Source organism: Mesoplodon bidens (genome assembly GCF_964165515.1).
Source record: "Mesoplodon bidens genome assembly, chromosome: 9".
In the NCBI taxonomy this organism is placed as follows: Eukaryota; Metazoa; Chordata; class Mammalia; order Artiodactyla; family Ziphiidae; genus Mesoplodon; species Mesoplodon bidens.
Window position 1 is genome coordinate 101,810,423 of NC_138166.1, and position 23,013 is coordinate 101,833,435.

The 23,013-nt window shown below is 37.6% G+C and overlaps 1 protein-coding gene across 11 annotated transcripts in view; it reads right to left on the minus strand.

Moving 5' to 3' along the window:
• KMT2C (lysine methyltransferase 2C) overlaps positions 1-23,013 on the minus strand; it is a 291,663-nt gene that overhangs the window by 53,862 nt on the left and 214,788 nt on the right. For 7 of the 11 annotated variants that reach the window (XR_014016732.1, XM_081244952.1, XM_081244953.1 and 4 more), the window contains exons 22-31: positions 22,573-22,638; positions 21,376-21,588; positions 14,682-14,810; positions 13,527-13,646; positions 10,079-10,209; positions 6,270-6,450; positions 2,415-2,519; positions 512-649; positions 296-328; positions 57-197 (exon numbers count right to left, since the gene is read on the minus strand). Coding sequence is in view for 10 of the 11 variants with exons in the window: in XM_081244952.1 (XP_081101078.1) it covers positions 57-197; positions 296-328; positions 512-649; positions 2,415-2,519; positions 6,270-6,450; positions 10,079-10,209; positions 13,527-13,646; positions 14,682-14,810; positions 21,376-21,588; positions 22,573-22,638 (1,257 nt within the window). In the remaining variant the exon portion in view is untranslated. The remainder of the gene's footprint in view (positions 1-56; positions 198-295; positions 329-511; positions 650-2,414; positions 2,520-6,269; positions 6,451-10,078; positions 10,210-13,526; positions 13,647-14,681; positions 14,811-21,375; positions 21,589-22,572; positions 22,639-23,013) is intronic. The other 4 variants (XM_081244951.1, XM_081244955.1, XM_081244956.1 and 1 more) reach the window with 3 other exon arrangements.

The window sequence follows — 23,013 nt, forward strand, 5'->3', positions numbered from 1 at the left end:
GCCATCAGCTTGTGTGCGTGGTTACTGAGGGACACACACCGCGGAGCCATACTTACGACACTTTTCGAGAGGCGACGTACCCTGAGTGTGCGCGGGCAGCAGCGGAGGCGCAGGAGGCTGTGGTATGGAAGCTGGCTGCGTGGCTGCAGGACTGAGCACAGCGGTAAACAAGTCCTCCACATCCTTTCCTCCAAGCTCTAGGAGACACAGTTCCAACGACAGTACGATTAAAGGGCTACAGAGCCAAAGCACAGGGAATTCCATTCTTATAAACTAAACATCAAAACACAAATACCTGGAATTTTGTATAACTTCCCAAGAATCGCTCCTATAGGATAAAATAAAGAGGCGGAAATATTAACTACTATCATTTCAATATACTGATACAAAACAGCATTTGACATAAAATTATCAGAAGAGAAGTTAACTTGTAAATAAGCATGCAGAAATCTTTGAAAATCATATTTACTCATGTCTTTTAGAAAGCCTAGATGTAGGGCAAATATTTTACCATCTGTGACCATTTTGTCTAGTTCAGGGCTGAGGATGCCATCGAGCTGCTCTTCACTTAATGGTCGTGAACTCTGACTGACACTTGGCTGAGGCAAAGAGGAAGGCTCATCAGCGCCGGCACCGATGTCTATTCCAGCTAGAGGAGCAAGGTGTGCACATTAAAAAGGGAATTCTGAACACTCACACAAAACGCACTACACTATTCACCTGCATTAAGACACAACAATGTGATTAAAACAGAACAATGAAAAGCCTGTAATTCTGAATTAATCTGGATTCCTAAATCAATCTGGAGAGTCAACCAGTAAAAACTAGGCACAATGTATCTATAAACTTGGGTGCTGCTTAAAGTTATGGTTCAATCAATGCAAACACATTCCCTGAGAAACAAAAGAACACATCTGGTTCTAAAGTGCTAATTTCCACAAAAAAATAAGCAGCATATTATAAGACAGGACTCTCTAAGAAGAATCAATATACAATGTTCAATATACAATTAATTGCTTAAACTTAGAAGACAGGGTTTCAAATGTATGGTTCAACTTATCATATGCAGTTTGTGAAACAAGTTTCACACAAATTAATGAAAACCTCTAAAATTCTTAATGCCTTGTAAAAATTATCCTTTTGTGAATAATTTCAACTACAGATCATATTTTTGAAAAACTCTGTAGTCAAAAACAATATACAGATTATGTTTATTACATGCTTTATCTCATATAAATTGGTTTTTAAGCAATAGTCACATTTAAAACTGGTTTATCTACTTTATCATGCTCCCTCAATATTACTGCTATCAAAAAGTAAAATTTCATCTGCTCTTATCTGGAACTTATCTGCTCTTATAGGAACTAACTCTATAATATTTGGGTAATATTATAAAATTACATACTAACATGAATAAAACCATTCATTTAAAAAAAAAAGAACACTACAGAAAAAGTCATCCAAAGCACAGTACAGTTGTACCATGCTTTAGCTGCACGCACAAAGGGAAAAGCAAAGTTGGATTAGTGACAAATTAGCACTATAACAAATACACATGCACCTACAGGTTGTTTCAGCTGAAATCACTATTTAAAAAAAAAAAAAAGACTACTTCTAGTCAGCCGTCATCCATTGCTCAGTTTCTTACCAAATGGACAAGATGAGCTCTCAACCTGGAAAGTGCATAAATCAAGACCTACAAGACCCAAACCAAATAAAATGGATGATTACCACGGGAGCGGGGGGACGGTGCAAACAAAAGAAGAAACACATATAGCAGGACTCTAAGGCAATAGGCCTTAAATCTGATGCAATTAGACAGACAACAGAAATTAACTAACTTGCTATTTCCCCTCTTAAAGCAGGAAAGCCAAGGCAGATCAAATAAAATGATGAGTTCTTTGACAAAGGAGGGGAGGGGAGGGGAGGGGAGGGGAGGGAGGGAGGGAAGGAAGGAAGGAAGGAGGGAAGGAAGGAGGGAAGGAAGGAGGGAGGAAGGAGGGAAGGAGGGAAGGAAGGAAGGAGGGAAGGAAGGAGGGAAGGAGGGAAGGAAGGAGGTAAGGGAGGGAGGGAGGGAGGAAAGAAGGAAAGAGGGAAGGAAGGAGGGAGGGAGGGAAGGAAGGAAGGAAGGAAGGAGGGAAGGAAGGAAGGGAGGAAGGAGGGAGGGAGGAAGGAGGGAAGGAGGGAGGGGAGGAAGGAGGGGAGGAAGGAAGGGAGGAAGGAGGGAGGGAGGAAGGAGGGAAGGAGGGAGGGAAGGAGGGAAGGAGGAAGGAGGGAGGGAAGGAAGAAAAAGGAAGAAAGAAAGAAAGAAAATTTTTTTTTTCAGTTTCAGAGAAAAGACTAAGCTTGTTTCACACACATACCTCTCACTCACATCATAAAATAGACACTGGGCAAACAGTATTCATATATACCTGAATGATCAACTGATTTTGCAAGGTCGTCTGAAATTATTCCAAGAATGTCATCATCTGTGTTTAAGACTTCGGAAATGTCGGCTAAGGGATCATCAGCAGTACCTAAGTACAGTAAGTATGCTTTTAAAGTGTCAGTATTTTCCTAGACATTAAATTCTAAAACTCACTCAATTCAACCATTTACTAAATATCTAGAATACAGCAGATACTGAGGTAAGTGCTAGAATCATAAAAAAGATTATGACTTCTAAAGTAAGGAATTTTTCATAGAAAAGGCACTCCAACATTTTCAATAACAAAACATTAAAAATTAAGACTTTTGTTTTTGTGACTACTGTATATTAATAAAATAAAATTTAAAATAAAACCCATAGGCAATAAAAGTGAAATAGAATGTTATAAGAAACAAAGCAAAAAATCAAGAAAGTGGCATCGCTAAAAATGACATCTGGAAAACACTTTAGAAGATAAATAAAATATTAAAGGCAAACCTACTGTTTAGAAGTTCCTTGTAAAGTATAAACCAGATACCATCTAGTTAAATGCCTACTTCCGGCTTTACCCTTAACACTGATTAATTCACTTATTTATTCAAGAAAATGTTTGAGTACCCACAGAATTATGTCTATGGATTATGTTAACAGGCACTGGTCCAGCCACTGGGAATACAGAAGTGACTAAAACAAAGTGCATGGCCTCCAGAGCTTACTTTCTCAGAGGGAGTCTGACAGTAAATAAACGACATCAGTGTAAGTGCTATAAAGATAAGCAATAAGGAAAAAAGGATTCAGAATAAGATGTGGAAATACTGTTAGATATTAGATAAAGTGATCAGGGAAGGCCTTTTAAAGGTGGTTACCAAGCACAAATCTAATAAACAAGCTACGGGAGCATATGCCCTAAGATGGAGAGAGTACCTCAGGCAAAGGGAAAAGCAGATGCAAAGACCAGAGCAGGAAGAGTTTTGTCAAGACAAGGGGCCAATGCTTGCGATAATAAAGGGAAAGAGTGGTAAGAAACTGAAAAGGCAGTTAAGCAAGATTATGGATGGTTTTACAAGTCAAGGCGAAGACTGAGCTTTATTCTGAAGTATAAAGTCCAGTTGACCCTTGAACAACATGGGGGTGAGGGGCACCAACCCTCCACACAGTCAAAGATCCGAACATGACTTCTGGTCGGCCCTCCCTATCCTCATTTCCACCTCTGCAGATTCAGCCAACCAGAGATTGTAGGACTCCTGTACGTAACAGTGAAAAAAATCCTCATATAAGTGGACCCTCGCAGTTCAAACCCCTGTTGTTCGGGGTCAAGTGTATAATGGGAAGTTGCTGGAAGGTTGCTAGAAGAGGGTGTGACTGCTATCTTACAGGGAAACGCTGGTTGCCAGGCGCAGAACCGACGGGGGTGGAGGAGGGGGTAAGGCATGTTGGCAAGAGGGGAGATGGATCAGTCAGCAGGCCTTGGCCGGGTCTAAGTGAGAGGCGGTACCAGCCTGCACTGTGGTGGGAGGGTGAGGTTAGGAGTGGTTGGCTTTAGGATATCATTTGAAGGCAGAGGCAAACTTGTGGATGTATTAGATGTGGAATGTGAGATAATGAAGGGTCAAGGAGAACTACCAGGGTTTCTGGCCTAATCAAGCAGGAAAATATTTAGGCTACCTTTAGTAACTTTATTAGTCATTTAAGTTAAGGGATATCTGAATTTTTTAATCCATTTTGACTATATTTTTACTTAAGGAAAAAAAAGGATATATATTTAGAATGGATAAGCAACAAGGTCCTACTGTATAGCACAGAGAACTATTTTCAATATCCTATGATAAACCATAATGGAAAAGAATATTTTTAAAAGAATATATATGTGTACAGCTGAGTCACTCTGCTGTAAGGCAGACATTGGCACAGCACTGTAAATCAACTATACTTCAATTAAAAATTAAAAAAAAAAAAGGAGAGGAGGGGAGGACATAAAATACTCCAGATTCTAGATCAAATATTTCTATGAAAATAGTCTTGTCCCATTAAACATATACTTCTCAAATAGAACTCATACATACATAAAAATATAATTTTTCAAATTGAGCTAAAGTAAATTCTGTATGCCCAAATATTTGTAAAGTTTTTAAGAAATAAAATTATTTCAATAATATATTCTCTAGACAACAGTACACTTGAAAGAAAAAAATTGGGGGATAATTGTTTCAGGGTTAAGGTTTGCGGGCTTGTTTGTTTTAAACCAATGGAATTCTACTAAACAAATTACAACCAGAGTTTTTTAAAAGACCATGTTTTAAAAGTTCTCCTCTACCTGAAGAGATTTTGTATCTTACCAACAAATTATTAAAACTGATGTAATGGACTACATTGAATACAGTATTTTAAAAAGGGAAGCTATTACTTTTGAATTCCCATTATAAAGGTAAGAGAGTGTTTCAACTGCACAGAACATTATATTTAACTTAGGTTTTGAAATGTGTATTATTCTAGCCCTCTACACTTTGGCTTTATCATTAAACTATTCTCTCTTCAGGAGTTTTGTGGAAAAAACAACGTCAAATAAAGGAAACAGGAATAAAAATAGTGTACAGCAATGTCTTTCCAGTCACAATATGTCTCCTTCCAACCTCAGTTCTCTTCCTTATAAAAACTCAAGGGCAATTTCCTTCTATGTAAGTCTTGAAATGGCTAGTCAAGACTTTTATAAGATATCCTTCAGAGTAAGACATCCTTTGAAGGGCCGACAAGTCTTTCACTATGCATTATTTTAACAACATATTAACATGGATCAGAGCAGGTAAGTACTCAAAACAACAGAACTAAAGTAAAATGATCTGTTAACATTAAACAAAGAGCATGGCCTTTACTCCCGTGCTGGGTGCATTCAAATAACAGGGGGATAAGACTGCTTCTAATTATTTCAAGAAGTTAAAATAAAAAATAAAAGCCTGTATTTCCATCCAGGATAGTGGTAAGTTAATGAAGCTGTAACTATTTAATATATCAAAAGTCATCTTTCAGTGGAAGGCTGCTGCCTTAAGATTGTTTTCCAAATTGAGTTTATAAAATTAAAGGAGTAATAAATGTAATTCAATGGCAAAAGGAAGCCTGTCAGAAGAACACTAAATTTCTAATTGAAAGTAAGATAAAAATACAGAAGTGGAGGAAAAACTTTGTGATACCGAACTAGTTAAACTCTGAGAGCCTTGCTGACGTTAATATTAATGAACATTAAGCTCTCATACCTTTCTCTGATTCTAAGTAGTCCCCGTATTCACTATAGCTAGGGCAGTGGGTCTCAATAGGGGACAGTTCTGCAGGGACATCTGGCAGTATCTGGAGACATTTCTGATCATTATGACACATCATGAGGACAGAGATGCCGCTAAGTACCAGGACAGCCTCCCTCCTCCAACAAAGGCTTATCTGGCCCCAACTGTCAGTAGTGAGAAACTGATCTGAAATATATTTCACTTTATTATCACAGTGGGACAGCCAGTTCCCAGCTACAGCACTCTTTCCCTCTTTTGAATTTCTTGGGGCTATGTAATTAACAAAAATCTACTTTAGTTGAAGATTATTATATTTATAACTCACCCACTATGGCCTAATTACACTCCCTTACATTATTACCCTCAGCAAACTGTAAACCAAACATTTTCCTTCGCCACTCACAAGAGTTGATACAGTGGTTGTTACACAGATAAACTTATTTGATAAATCTTATAGACCTGGTACTTCAATAAAGTTAATTTTTAAAATGCATATGAGGCCAAACTAAAGCATTTCAAAGGTTTGATTAAAAGGAAGATGAATGTAATGCAATAAAGAAAAGTTTGTCACTGATTCCACATACCGTGAGTTCCAGGTTTTGCTGGAGTTGAGGATGAACTAAGTAGTGGATCTAAGGAAGGATCCAAGAAATTTGTGTTCATGTTTGTTTTGTAAGAAAGCTGAGCTGTATCTTCTGATAGATTATCTAAACTTAGTTTGTTTTGTCTAGTTGTATCTAGAAGATCTTTTCCAAAGAAAGCTTCCTAGATAAAGATAAGCACATATGAGAACAATTGACTTAGTTATAAAACTCTAAAATGAGAACAGATAATTCTGTCATCATTTTGGTAAGAAGGCAGAAATAACAAAAAGCTTAGTATTTAACAATATAAAAACTGAATATAGAAATATATAAATAATTATAGAGATAGCCTGTCAATTCTTTTATATAAAGAATTGACCGGAATTTTAAAAATAAGGTTTTTTGTTCTTTTTTACAAGAATCAAATAAAATGCAAATAAAACCACACAATTCTGTCAAATACGTTTCTACCAACTGCAGTATAATAATTCGATACTCCCAGATTAGATTACAATTAAATTTAAAAATGGATAAATTTATAATAGCATGGCACCTTAATTCATATTAGAATAAAAACTAAAACTTCATGAATATTATTAATATTTACAGATTATCTACAGAGGATAGCACAAGGGTTTGATCTACAGCTTTAATATTTATATACTTCAGATAGATTTAGTATTCTCATACTGATGCATACAACCACATTAAAGACTTCACATGCTATAAATCTGAAAGAGGGTTTTTATAGTCATTTTAAACAAACTATGTGTACAAAATGTACGGCTATGAAAGGCTGTGGCTTTTTATCCATTTACTCATATGAACTTTCCTCCATTTCAATGTAGTTGCTCTACTTGCAGAGAGCACTCTCTCAAGCTAGGCTCCTTAGAGCTCTAGGTCTCCTCCAAACTTCTCAAGCATCAATAAAGAGAACAAAAGGAAGCACTGGGGACCCCCTTCACTTACTTCAACCCCAAAACTCCATTTTCTATTATGTGGTCTGCCTGGAAAGGGGATTCTTGGTGGAGGGCAATTTTGCAGTAACTACCAACATTTAGTACACTTTTGCCAAAGACACATACACAAAAATGGTTCACCGCAGCATTTTTTAGTAATACCAAAAAGAGAAAACAGACTCAATGTCTGTCAAAAAGCATATGACTAAATAAATTATAGATATCCATATTATAAAATACATCAATTTTTAAAAAGGATGTAGAATTATGCTGCCAAAAAAAAGAAGCTCTAAAATACAGTATTAAAAGAAAGCAAGTTGAGTGCTATGTCCAGCAAAACATATAATACAAACCAAGACTATACAAAAATAAATTATTTTAAAAGCTCTGAAAGGATAAACACCAAGCTGTTAACTTTTGAAAAGGGAAAGGGGAGGAGGTATGTGAAGTCTGGTAGAGGCGATGAATATTTGATTTGAAATTTTCACTTTTTTTTTAATGAAGAAGTTGTTTCATTATGAAAAAGAAATTTGAAAACCCACAAAGATAGAGCACTGGGCAGGAGATGACTTGTTTCTTACACTGGCAAGCTTTTATCATTAGGAAAGCATCTTAGAACTTTATAGATCACTTATTTAATGCCTTCAGTATAAATTTGAGAAATCTGAGACCACCATTAGCAAGAATTCTTTCTTAATATGACCCATGATGAATTTAGTGGTATTTATCAAAAAGTGTTACATTCTTACTACTTTGGTGGCTTTTTGTTTCCTGCAGTTAACATAAGGGAGTGGCTCCACCTGGTTTGTGACTTAATAACGTTCAGTGATGACCAGAACCTGGAGACTTCAGATCTACTACAGGGGTTCCTACGGCCATGTGGTACCACCAGCTCTTAAGAGGCCAGATAACTATTTCTACTGGGTGGATTATACAATTATTTATAGTTTATCTTGACACTGTTGTGATTAATAAAGAAAAGCTAGAAAAACACTGTTACTGAATTCCTGACGGGTTTTCATCACTATGTATTATGTATGCCCCACCCCACCCCTGAACAACGGTGAAAAAAAATACAATTGCTATCACAAGATGTCCAAGAAATAGTACTATCACAAAAGGTTCCTGCACATCAAAAAAGCTATATGTTACTGATGGACAACAGAGGAATTACACCTGTGCACCAAAAGAAACAATCCAGATCAACAGATTTAGATTACAGCAGTAATCAGGAAATCAGATCCACTACTTTTAAAGGCTCTTTTGCAAAAGTATGAAATGGTTGGTTTTCATATCAATACTTTCATTAAAAAAGCTAAAGAAAGCTTCCTAAATGTACATTACACTTTACAGAAGGGTCAACAGGAGGAGGGGGGCATGCCATCTACTCAATACTCCCAGGAAGGACTATTAAGATGGGAGGAGAAGGGCACAGGAGACAACACAAAGGATGCAATTAAATATAATCTAAACAATAAATGGTTCTATTTCCTGAACAATTACTGTTATATATTTTTAAAAGGTACAAAGCTAGAATGAATGGGTATGTGAAGGGAATAAGGGGAAAATAAAACATTTATTAAAGACAGATAAAATGTAAGGTGCAGAGTTAAGCACTTTACATCCACGATTCTTATTTCATCTCTCAACATTTCTGTACAGTAGGTATTACCACAATTTTATAGATGAGAAAACTGGGGCACAGAGATGTTAAATAAAACAAAATCACATAGCTAACTGGTAGCACAGTGGCATTCAAACCCAGGACTCTGACTTTAAAGACTGCACTCTTTAAAATGGACATGGCCCTTATGATGTTAGTTGTCTAACAAAACTTCACACTCATAAATATTATTATATACTTAAGGTATTTATGCTTTAAAGTCTTATTTGATAAATATAGAAGACATTTTACTCAAATGAGTATTTGAATTTTATACTTCTAATTACTAAAAAAAATTGAGGAAGCTCTATGTTAATTGAAAGGAAATGCATTTTAAAACCAATTAAATTAGCAATAGCTAATGGAAAATTAAGGTTAAAAAAAACATTACAACTCAAGCAATGAAGAGCTATCTATGTTGGCCATAGCTGTGTGGGAGGGACAGATCAGATGGACACTCAATGACAGTCTGATCCAATTCAATTTCTACACATGAAGGAAGAGAGGCCAAGGAAGGATGAATTACATGCTCAAGAATCTAGAATGAGCTATGGCTGAGCCAGTCATTACAGCTCAGTCCTATTTCTGATGTAGGGCTCTTTCCAATGTACCACATGGCCTTGAACTCTTCTGTGACTTAATGTTTACAAGATGAACCAGAAGGATTTCTATTTACGTCTATCAAACAATTTCTTCATATTGAGGGATATTTTCCTGATGTATATTTTAGAAAACAAAAACAATTCAGCCTAAACCTTTGGTTCACTAGGCCTCTAAAAGTGGTAAATATTATGAAAGCTGTAATTCTGGCGGCTAAAAACCCATCATCATTCAGTGAACACAATTACTGTAACCTGTACTAGCAAAGGAAGCTGTCCCCAGACTTGCGTTTGCAGAGCACACAGGTATGACTGGTTTGGAAGCATGAGCTTTTCCCAGCCAAAGAGTTCTTGTGTTTCTTATGAAATTTATAAATGAAAAACTGGGATTAAAAAAAGAACTTTGTAAAAAGTATCAAAGCACAAAGAAGATAAATGTAATTTTTAAGGGCCTCTGGAAGGTAAAAAATGGCATCTATGATGACTGATTAAAACATGTACAAAAACAACAAAACTCTTTTTCAAAACTCGATACATCACTTTACATTTCTTTCATTAACAAATATATAATATAAAGCAAAATATTACTTGTAAATAGGCAGGGAAAATTTCTTCAAGCTTATTTTTCCTTTTTCGGTATCTCTTCTTTATTTTTTCAGTGTTTTCAGTAACAGAAACAGATTCATCAACTAGAGTATCTGGTAACTGCTCACTCCAGCCTGAAACAATAGTCACATTTATAAATATGTGGTATTTAAAATTTTCAGATAAGCCCACCAAAAGTAATTTTATAACTTACCAACATACACACAGTTCCACATAAACAAGCTTTTTCCTTTTTCTTTCAGTTTTATTGAGATATAACTGACATACAACTAAGTTTAAGGTACACAGCACAATGACTTGACAAATTAGCTTTTTCATAAAAAGACCTCAAAGTAAGTTTATTAATTTTTAAGTATCATAAAAAATTCATTTCATGTCTACTTATTATCAGCATGCTTCCCATTGTTTCTTAATATTTTCTTATTCACAAAGCAGAAACTTGATTTTTTTAATGTTGACATTTTGTTAAAGGTTAAAAAAAGGAAAATACAGGGCTTCCCTGGTGGCGCAGTGGTTGAGAGTCCGCCCGCCGATGCAGGGGACACGGGTTCGTGCCCCGGTCCGGGAAGATCCCACATGCCACAGAGCGGCTGGGCCCGTGAGCCATGGCCGCTGAGCCTGCGCGTCCGGAGCCTGTGCTCCGCAACGGGAGAGGCTGCAGCAGTGAGAGGCCCGCGTACCGCAAAAAAAAAAAAAAAAAAAAAGGAAAATACATACTCAATGCTAATGAGTATGGATAAATGGCTACTCGAACACTACTAAAGGGAACTTAGTGGGTACAATCTTTTGCTAGAGTTTATTGGGACTATCTAACAAAAGTCTTTTAAAAAATGTGTGTCCTTCAATCCATCAATTCAAGTTCAGGGATTTACTGCAAATTAGGTATCTGGAGTACATACATATTGTGATAATATATGACTATCTATGAATATGATAATAAATATGCTATGAATGCTCAAATTTAAAATCAAAGAAATGCAAAAATCCAAAATGTTGGACTATGAAATTAGCAAAAAAATAAGTACACCACTTAAAGCAGGTAAGCAAGCAATCAAATGATACTCTCATATACTTTAGGCAAAAGGCACTAGCCTTCTGAAAATCAATGTGGGCACTTTTGTTGCCAGACTACATAGGTGGACTGAAAACAACTAAATATGGTGGATAAACATTTTTAAAAAAATACAGCAGTAGGGCTTCCCTGTTGGTGCAGTGATTGAGAGTCCGCCAGACGATGCAGGGGACACGGGTTCGTGCCCCGGTCCGGGAAGATCCCACATGACTCGGAGCGGCTGGGCCCGTGAGCCATGGCCTCTGAGCCTGCGCGTCCGGAGTGCTCCGCAACGGGACAGGCCACAACAGTGAGAGGCCCGCGTACCGCAAAAAAAAAAAAAAAAAAAAAATACAGCAGTAATCGAAACAGAAAATAAAGAATTCTCCAAGACCAAAAATTAAGGTAAAATAGGAACCACAGAAATAAGCAAAGAACTAAATAAAGCTCTCTGAAATTTTGCTAAAATCTAGTGACCTTGAACTCCAGTTTTCAGAGCCTTATGAGGAATGGGGAATAGAAGACAAAGCCTACAGCCTCTTCCCAAGGTGCAGAGATTAACCAGAAGCTGCCTGGTATAAAGGGGGGACCCTGAAGGACTCCACACCAGGGCTGGTTTAACAAGAAACACACCCTCCCGTTCCCCTGGTCCTCCACACATCACTAACCACCCCCCCCACAACCTGACAGCAAAGAAAACTGCGTGTCATCTTGTCACTGAATAAGGTGCTGGGTAGAAAGGCAAAAAAATGAAAATCTTCCCTGAGAGTTCATAAACTCGGTACAGCCCTGATATGTAAGAAATCTGAATTTATATAACATAGGTGGACCAAAAAACTTCAAGCCAAGAATTTAGCTTAAAGGAGTCCTAGGGGAGTAGCACCTCATGTTCCTGGCAACAAATATTCTCTGAAGTAACCAACCTTCACTTCAGTCCTCAAAAAGCTCAGAGAATGTTCTGAAGAATATGAGCTCACAGTTTAAAAAGAATTTTGTTGCTGTTTAATGTATATGTATCCATCTCACACCACAAACACAACGAAACGAGGCACTAGGGGACAGGGCAGGAGATACAGAGCAGAATCAGATATGCAAAGGTTTTAGAGATATTATATCCTAAAGCAACTAAAACTGGGAGGAATAAGCTGTAAAAAGAAGCTATAAAGTGTTAAAATATCAAAAAAGTAGTTTAGAAAAGGAAAAATGCATAATAAATTAAAAATTCAGTGGATGACACAGATGAAAAATACTGAACTAAATGATAAAACTAAAATTATATAGAAGACAAAACAGAGACAAAGATGGAAAACAAAAAAATAGTTTCATTGAACATATCACATTTCTTAACTGGGGCTTATTACAGCCATGTTAAGTCATATTAGGAACTTCTTTAAAACCATTATGGTGCTTCCTTTTAAAAATGTGCAGCAGTGGGAAGCAACCACATAGCACAGGGAGATCAGCTCGGTGGTTTGTGACCACCTAGAGGGGTGGGATAGGGAGGGTGGGAGGGAGGGAGATGCAAGAGGGAAGAGATATGGGAACATATGTATATGTATAACTGATTCACTTTGTTATAAAGCAGAAACTAACACACCATTGTACAGCAATTATACTCCAATAAAGATGTTAAAAAATAAATAAATAATTAAAAAAAGGGAAAAAAAAATGTGCAGCAATTTTTCTGAAATTCATTCACAGGCCAAAACCCTATCACATAGTAATAAAAGAACTCTATTCAAAGAATATGATAAAAACATCTTTTTTCTTCAGATTCTATATAAAATATTTAAAGTTCAGAAAGTGTACAGATCATGACCATACTGATTGCAAAGTCTTCATTAGGACCAATTCTTAAGCTATGACTTAAGCAATGATTTAGCTTTCTTTGAAACTCTAAGTAACAATGACAGACTAATAATTGGAAGATAAATTTCTAAAACACTATACAACTTTGTTATAAATTATTGGGATACGCTTTCAACTACACAGTCTAAAAAGTTTCCAATTTTATGCCAAGTAGCTAATGCAGGCAAAGAAAGGCCTTTTGTGAGATGGCCAGAAAGTACCAGACATAACTATGTGATTCAGTTCCTAAACTGTTTATATTTAACGTAAGAGAGGGAGGGTAAGGGCGGGGGCGGGGGGCGGAGAAGAGGGAACCTTCTTAAAGTAATCTCAAAGCAATATAATTGATTGGATTTAAATAATTTTCTTATCAAACCTAACTTCTATACTGCAGATATGAACTTTACAGGCACTCAAATCCTTTCATCACTAAGAAGCAATAAGGTTGTCATTGTAACATTATTTAGGATAGTTCTTTTCAATGGGGATATCAAGATAAGAGGGTTAAATCAAACAAAATCAGTACCATACCATCATCTCTGCTAGGTAACTGCTCAGAAATGGAGCCTGAGGAATCTTTTCTGATCACAGATCTTTTGGTTTTTCCTTGCCCAGTTCGACTTCTTTGTCGTACCATAAATCCACCAATACCTATCCAAAACAGAAATTAGATAACCTTGTAAATAACTACTAATTTCTCCCTGTAATTCCACAGTAAGTAGGGTGCAATTGCTTAAACAGTGAGGCATTTCCCAAATTCAATATGGGTTAACTTAAATCAATAATCTCATTTTAATGCAAAATACAAGAGTTTGGAAATAAACAAATAAAAGAGATCAAAGTTATTGTTACCTCATTACTAACCAAATAGGAATACAAATTCATTAAAGTACAGAAGACTGCATGTATTTCTTCTCCTAAACGATGTCAGGGTAAACATTATAGTAAATTATGCTTGTTTCCTTAATGTTAGTAACTCACAGATCATCATTCAAATTATTTGTATGTTAGCTGAGGGAGAACAGATACAAGATACAAACTAAACTAGATGATCCAAACAAAAATCAACGTGACTTCTGGGGTAATGTGTCTAGTTATTCCTGAAGTTCTTAGACGTGAGCTCTGTAATAAGAATCTAGAGTCAGACTGTGTAATTCTGGTTCCTACTAGACTTTGGGCAGGTTATTTAACTTTTCATTGCTTCAGTTACCTCACTGGTAAAAAACGGATCATGTATAGCATCTCCTGTACACACGCGATAAGCACTAAATAAACAGATGTAAGTGCTGAGAACAGTGCCTGACACACAGTAACACAACAGCTTCTGTCATATGATAGTTGTCTAGCAATATACTTTGTGACCTAATGGGCCCCTTAAATGGGTCCCTTACATGGATAACTTCCATGTAAGGCAGAAAAAGAAAAAACAAAAAAACCCCAACATTTAACTGTAAGTTCCTGGAAGGAATTTGGCAGTGTCTAGAAAAGTAAGTGCACTTATAAGCCTCATAATTACGAAGAAATGAAATCATTTTCATACAGTGATTTGGACGAAGCTGATCTAGGCCCTTGTTATACACGTGGCTCATCTGTAAGGAAGGGTACCTTTTGAGGTCTAGCAGAACACACACACAACGTTTTCCCTTCCACGTCAAAAGGTATTTAGATCACTCGTCACTCTCATACCTGGTCTGTAGGGTTTCCTTTTCCTCTTTTTGACACCCTCTGTTCCTCCTACTCCCTTAGTGTCCTCATCCACAGCTTCCCGTTCAGGACTAGATTCTGATTTTCCATCACAATCCATAAGTTCTCCTTCTGGAAAAAAGTAAACGTACAGATAAAATTGAAAAAGCTATCAAATACACAATTCCTATGTAACAGGAAATACAAAGCAAAGTGGCTGCCGAGCCATTCTAATCATGTATCCCGGCTGACAGGGAAAGTATAGAGACAGAAAAGGCCCCCTAAGGGCTGCAGAACTCATGCTAATTAGTGCAATGTTCTCAGGAAATGAAACCTAAGAATCAGGGGAGGGGAAACACACAGAGAACACTCCCAAAGACAATTATAAATCAATCTGCACTTAACCTATCATTCCCTTGCTTTTAATTATGTCTTCAGGTCCAGGACCCCAAGGTTGTCTCTCTAGCCTAGAACTCTCTTGAGCTCCAACTAATCTGTAATTAGATATTACCTAGTTACTGAAAACTTTATATACAAAGTTGAACTACTAATTTAAGATGAACCTTCTCCCTTTCCCAGAATTTACCTGTCATCATTAAAAGACATGGAAACGTACCGTGCAGGAGCCAGATTCCTAGGAGACAGCCTTGACAATTCCTAATTTCTTTTCTCGTTCAATCAGGACTCCTCAGTATCTCCCAAGGGCATTTTATTTCTCTCAACTACCATCTCAGTCCAATCTTGACTTACTGCATTCCCTCCCCTCCTGTTCTTCCTTGCCTCCACGCTTACCTTCCTCTCCAATCAGTTCTATACATTGCAGGCTAAATGATGTTTCTATAAATATCAATTTATCAATTGAAAAGTATCAATTTTCTGCTTAAAAATCCTTTAATGTCTTCCCAGTGGCCTCAAAATGAAATTCAAATTGCAAGGCCCATTATAACAGTGTCCTGTGAACTGTCCAGCTTCATCTCACTCCCACTATGCAAGCTACGTTCAGCTCCCTGAGCACATCAAGCTCCCTCTCCACTGCCTCCCCACCTCTGCCACCTTCCACCTAGCCATCTTTCAGGACTTTTTTTTTTTTTTTTTGGCTGCGTTGGGTCTTTGTTGCTGCACGCAGGCTTTCTCTAGCTGCGGTGAGTAGGGGCTACTCTCTGTTGCGGTGCGCGGGCTTCTCACTGGGGTGGCTTCTCTTGCTGTGGAGCACGGGCTCTAGGCGCGCGGGCTTCGGTAGCTGTGGTGCAAGGGCTCAGTAGTTGTGGCTTGTGGGCTCTAGAGCGCAGGCTCAGTAGTTGTGGCTCATGGGCTTAGTTGCTCCGTGGCATGTGGGGTCTTCCCGGACCAGGGCTTGAATCCGTGTCCCCTGCATTGGCAGGTGGATTCTTAACCACTGTGCCACCAGGGAAGCCCTCAGGATTTATTATAACCATCACTTTCTTAGAGAATTCCCACAGTTATACATGCTCCTGTACGTTAACATTATGCTTCATTTTAATTGGTTCTTTTAACATCTGTTTCCTTGCTAGACTATATTCTCCTTATCTAAGACTCTTATTAACAGCTGCATCCTTAGCACGGTACGTAATAGGTGTTCAACAAATTTTTCACCAAATGAAGTAAACAATGAAACTAAGTAATGCATACAAAAGCTCAGTTCCTAGAGAGGAATGCTGTTTTAAAACCATGGTAATGAAAACTTTTCAAGCTGTATATGCTTTACGCTGTGCTTTAGGGGAAAAAAAGTTATCAAATACATTTAACAATAAATTGTTAACACTTTTCTTCAATATTCTAAGTATTATGCATATTTCTGTAATACCATGGGCAGTGTATTTGTTTTCAATAATATTAGGTCAGTGTTTAAGGTCAATTCTATAACAATCTGATAACTGCTTTCTACAGCTAAGATTAAACCATGAAAATTTTGTCTATTTATTTATTTACTGAAACTTAGCAAAGACCAAAGGTAACAAACTAGCAATTATTTACCTTAAAATAAACCCACTGAAATATATGAGAGGGAATTTACGTTTAAGATGGTAGACTAAATTCATGTATCTAATTTCACTCTCCCCAAACCCTATATACAGTAAAGCAATCTATTTTTAAAAGATAAACCCACAAAGACAGAAAAAACAGGAAAGAAGAAAAGCCACAATTTTGGAAGGAGAAAGCAGAGAGATGAATAATAACTGACTCAGGAAATGCAAATTCTCAGTTGAAAGTGGAAAGAACCAAGAAAAAAATCCAACTTTATCACAATCCTCAAAAGGTTGAAGAACTGGCAGAGCCAGGTACCTTTGGAAATGGGTGGGAGGCAGCTAAAGCAAAGAGAGTTTTATGTTCATATTAACTACAGAAGCCATAATCCCTATGACCTTCCCAACTTCACACACTGTGAGGCTGCCATTCATACTCACAGGATTTGGGACTCAGACACTCAAACTCAACACTGGGGTCATGGACTGAAAACAGGATTACGTGACTACAGGCATGTTAAATGCTGACCCTCTCTCCCCTGGGGCCTTCCCCACTACACTCCCAGAAAGCCAGCAGCTAAATCTCTACTGTCCAAGCAGGAGACAGGAAGATTCTTCTGGGAAACCTGACCAGTCCAAGAGAAATGTCTAAAGGTACTGACACTAGGGGATCTTCCAAATAGTGAGCACAGATCACAAAGCTTAGTCAACAAATACCACCCACAAACTCGAAGATTTTCATCATTTTTAATCACTCATTCCTTATTTTTTTAAAAAATTATTAATTTATTTTTCCAATCACCACTTTTAGTCCTCACTTTTCATCACACATGGACAACCAAGGATTATCTATCACATGAAAGATAGAGACCTGAGACCACAAAATGCAACTGGGAATTGAAAGACTATGCAGGAAAAAGAAAACATTAGAAAAAAATTTTTAATCCTCCAACAGGTAAGATAAAACATTCATGAGGCAAGAACAGGATGCTATGAAAAGGAACATGCAAAGGAAGAAAAGACAGCTTTTGGAAATTAATCCATGATATTAGAAAACAAAACAAAAATGAAAATCAGTAGAGGGATAGAAAAATAAAATAAAAAATTTACTTTAGAGTAAAATGCAAAGACCTGAGCTGGAAAGGAGGAGAGAAAAGACAGGGAGAATGGGCTGAGTGGGTCTCACATCTGAAGAGCAGGGTCAAGAAAAAGAAGAGGGGGCACCGAGGGGGAGAATCAATGGTTTTAAGAACATTTCCTAACGCTGAGGGGTATGAGATGGCAGACGCAAGGGACCACTCAGTGCCTGACAAAAGAAAGGAGAGACATCCATAACAGACTGAAATAGACATATCTTCACCAAATTTCAGAACACTGCAGACAAAGAATGTCCTAAAATCCCAAGAACTTCCAGAGAGAACACGGATCATAGAAAAAGTATCAAGTTCCCTATATACCAGGAACTAAAAGACACTGGATCAATGACTTCAAAACGCTAAAGGAAAATTGAATTCCAACCTGGAAAAGATCAGTCAGGTGGGAGGGTACATTTTCAGAAGTACATAACCTCTCAAATTTACCTTCCATGCATTCTCTCTCAAGAAACAACAGAAGGTATGCCCACCAAAAATGAGGGAGAGAAACAAGGAGGAATACATGAAATCTCAGGAAACACACAATAAAAGACTGAAAAACCAACCAAACAAACAAAACCCCTAAAGGTCTTATCAGTTTGGGAACTGAGTTACTTACATCCATACAAAGGAATATGAAAAATGAAGAATAACATAAAAGCAAGAACAGTAAGACAAACGGAACACAAAATATATATCCATGTGCTTGTACATGAACAAAGCACCTCTGGAAGGACACAAAGAATGGCTGCCTCTGGAGAAGTGAACTGACAGGACAGGGAAAAGAGAAACACCGTATTCTTGTGCAGTTTTAAAACATGTGAATGTATTACTTGCCCAAAACCAAAATTTAAAGCGTTGAGGAAATAAATGACCGTTAACAAATTGCAGAAGGTGATAACCGACCCACCCGGCTGCTTCCTCTCAATCTGCCCCACACACTGCCTGCCACAGCCTGGGCGCGGTCCTACTCCCCACCTCCTGATGTCCCCACCGTGCTGTGAGGGTCCACGGGGGGCGGGGCCCGCAACTGAGAGGGAAGCACTGTGCTCCCACTTGTCTTTTTTTTTTTTTTTTTTAATAAATTTATTTATTTATTTTTGTGGGCATTGGGTCTTCGTTGCTGCGCGCGGGTTTTCTCCAATTGCAGCGAGTGGGGGCTACTCTTGGTTGCGGTGTGCGGGCTTCTCATTGCGATGGCTTCTCTTGTTGCAGAGCACGGGCTCTAGGTGTGCGGGCTTCAGTAGTTGCGGCACGCAGGCTCAGCAGTTGTGGCTCACGGGCTCGAGAACGCAGGCTCAGTAGTTGTGTTGCACGGGCCTACTTGCTCCGCACGGCATGTGGGATCTTCCCGGAGGAGGGTTAGAACCCGTGTCCCCTGAACTGGCAGGGGGATTCTGAACCACTGCACCACCAGGGAAGTCCCTGTGTTCCCACTTCTTTTTCCCCCCCACTGCGCTCCCACTCTTGAGACACAGAGAGCAGTTTTATTTTCTTTAGATTTGGGTTTTTTTGCACTAATAGGCTATCCAGCCCCAGGAGCCTGCTTTTATTGCACAAGTTTGTTTCTGATATGCTAAGGTGACTGTTTATGACTTATTTTCCTTAAGAAACGTTTATCAGAAGAGTTTAAAAATGAACAAAAACAACCCCCAAAGAGGTGAGTATTGCTGCAATATTTCAGGAGCATCACAAGTTCATTTGGACTTTGTCGACTCCTGTGGAATCTAAAATTACATATGTATTATGTGTATAATATGATGGACAGTATTACTTCTATGGGGATATCCCTGCTGGCAACCTCAATTTGGAAACTGTACAGCTGCAGAAATATCTACCATTCCTCACAGTGTTGTTTTACAGAATGGGAGTCGTAGGGAAAACCTTCTCAGGTCTTTCTATTGATGTTTTGTTTTTAAAAAAACGTCAACAAACATTTATTCCCTCTATAATTTCATACTTCGGGAATTAGTGTGTACTACCAAGAAACCTTTCAAATTTTGTGAAATGCAGCATTTCTCAGATTTAAGGGACTATGGAACCATTTTTCAAGCATTTTCTGATATCCTCAGAAACTGCAATTCGTCACTTTGGCTGATGGTAATCAGGTCAGTTCCTCCCAGATACACAGACTACTTCTTCACAAGCCTCAAATCACTTAAAACTTCCAAATGAACTTCTGTTCAATGGTACTTGAAAATGAGTTATACATAAGCATCAGAAAGCTTTTCTCCAACCACACAGACCCAAAAACACACTACTGCAAAAGAAATGTGAGGATTAGTTGATAAAATAACAGGAGCACACACAGACCCATTCTAAGCCACCATCATCTCTCACCTGGACTGCAAGAGCCTCCTGCCTGAACTACTTGCTACAACTCTTGGGCTTAAAAGTCTGTTTACATCACAGCAGTGTTCCTTTTAAAATATAAGATTTTGCCACTGTTCTCATCAGATACCTCCAACAACCTCCCATTGCATTTATAGTAAATGCCTTAAGCATCACCTTTATGGTCCTACAGGACCTACTGAGTCACCCCCCTCTCCTCACATCTCTGATCTCATCACAGGCCTTTATCCCTTTGCTCACTGTGCTGGACACACTGTTCTCCACAATGTTCAGCAAATGTACAGGCACAGCCCACCCAGGGTCTTTCCCGTTGTCTCTTCCCTCAGATAATCGAGTGGCTCACTCAACACTTTAAAGTCGGTGCTTAAATATGGCTTCCAGTTCATCTGGGCCCTCAGCCCACTGTCTGTGCTCCCAAGTCCTCTCAACAGCACTTGCCAAACACACCTCTATTAACTTATTATGTTATGTATTTTTAATGATCTTTTCTCCTAACATTAAAATGTAAGTTCCACGAGCAGAGAATTTTATCTGCTTTGCTCACTGACATGACTTCCAACATCTGGCACACAGCAGACATTCAATAAATACTGGTGAATGATAAGATGTGATGCAACAAAAGCAATTATTACTTTATTTTTGAATCAACTGAAGAGAAATAACCACCCTAAAACCAAACAAGCCTATGGTGATCTTCTTCAGAGATAAGCAAAAATAAAACTCATGTTGAATTTAATGCCACTAAAATTATTTTTTCATCTCAAGAAAATTCAGCCAGAAAAACCTGATCAAGAAAATGTTTATAAACAGATGGTTTATAATGACTATCTGTGAATATAAGCTTATATTTGAACATTAATGATGTTTTTTCATTTCTAGATTGCATGGAGTTCTACTTGAACTTAACCATGGAATCCAAGTTCACAGCATCTGAAGAGGTTTATGCAGCTATCTGGCAAGCCCTGAAAAGATCTGAAAAGATCTGTGACCTTCAAAGATATGGTGCTCCTGGAAATTTCTGTACTATAGGTCTGTTCTAGGATACATGAAACCAAGAGAACCTGAAAAGGCAAGGTCTGAGAAGACCACTCACGCAGGACAGCATCACACCAAGGGTTACCTTCTAAGTCAGCAGACTCTACCCTTAGATAAATCAAATAATTTTAAAAGCTCTTTTATATTCTTTATTTTTGCAAACATATTCCATGGAAAATATGTAAGTATTACCTCGACTATCATCCATTTCACCATCCCTTGAATGCTCTGATTGGATGTCTGGAGGGGTCTGAAGGACGGCCACGCTATTCTGATTTATGATCTTCAACTTCAACTTTGGTTTTGACCGTTTTCTTCTTGGAACAGTAACTGTGAGGCTCTGTAACTGAGTCATCCCTGATTCAGTCAAACATACACCATCCTGGGTGTAGGTCTTGGGTGGATCTAAAATTACAATATCCCAAGGATACAAATTAAAACTCTCATTTTAATTTTGATTGATAAGTTGATTATTGTTCCATAAGGACCATGTCAAGGGAATGTGACTTCTATCAACCAATTACCTATGAAATGCACAAATAATTAACAGTACTCAGTTAAAAGTAAGCATAGCTGGTCAAACTTCCTTGAATTATAGAGAGAAAGGTTGTAAGTTTTTTTAAATGGTCTTCCTGGCATTTCTATTTTCATGTGTCAATACAGGGATTTAAAAAGAAAGCACGGAAGCTAAAAGCAATGCTTCAGTCACTCGACTATGAGCCTTTTCCTAGAGTATCCTTTCAGACTAAAAGGTGAGGATCAATTTACAGAAGAGAAACAAAAATACTCCATAAGCCCATTTGGAAATCAAAGTATCGGTATAATCACTTACAAGGAGAGGCAGTAAATAAGCAGAAATTCTGCAAAAATTTAAGTGTACAAAATTGCTGTTCATTAGAACAATTTCTGTACGATCCAAATGTTTCTGTATCAGATGATATCAAATAGAAGTCGGCAAAAGAATGAGAGTTTAATAAGAATATCATGTTAGTCACTATTCTAGGCTGATCTATCACAGAAAAAAACAGTAAGAGAATGAATTCTGAAGGAATCTCTGTTTGCTAACTAGGCCTTATTGTCTAGTCTACCTGATAACTAAACACAATAATGTATCAATGAAACCAAAGCAAGTATGTAGTTAACGGTTATTTCACAAGTGGTTATTTTCACTGCCAATTTGGTGAGATCTGTAGGAATACTGTCCCACTAAAGCTGGGAAAGACAGACATTTTGTATGTGATTACAGAAATGATTACCAACATTAGGAAATTTACACTGAACACCCACATGAGTAAGGCAGGATTCATGTAACGTGTCACAATTCAGTTATACAAAAGCATTTCTTTGCTTTTTGTAAAGAACAGTCAAGGAAAGCATTTCAGATTTTACCTAGCTCTTTCACTTTTGTGACAATTTGTGCTACAAGTGAAGATTCACAGCAGTCTGAGGAAGGCACTGAAATGGAAAAAAAACAAAAACAAAAACAAAAACTCGTGATTTTTTCACAAAAGGTAAGGTGTATTTAAAGATTTACATATGATTAAAGTTTCTACTACTGTACCCATTTTACTAAAATAAATGCTTGAAAACTAAATAGAATTAAATTAAATAGAATTAAAAGCTGTCTTTAAAACAACAAAACAACAAAGAGAAATGGTGGAGGAAATACACAACATCATGGGAAAAAAACTGGTAAAGATAAGGAACCAATGTACTGGATTCCTATGTATTGCTAATAACTACAAGATTATGAGTCTTTTTAAAAATAAATTTATTTATTTTATTTATTTTTCAATAAGTGGTGCTAGGAAAACTGGACAGCTACATGTA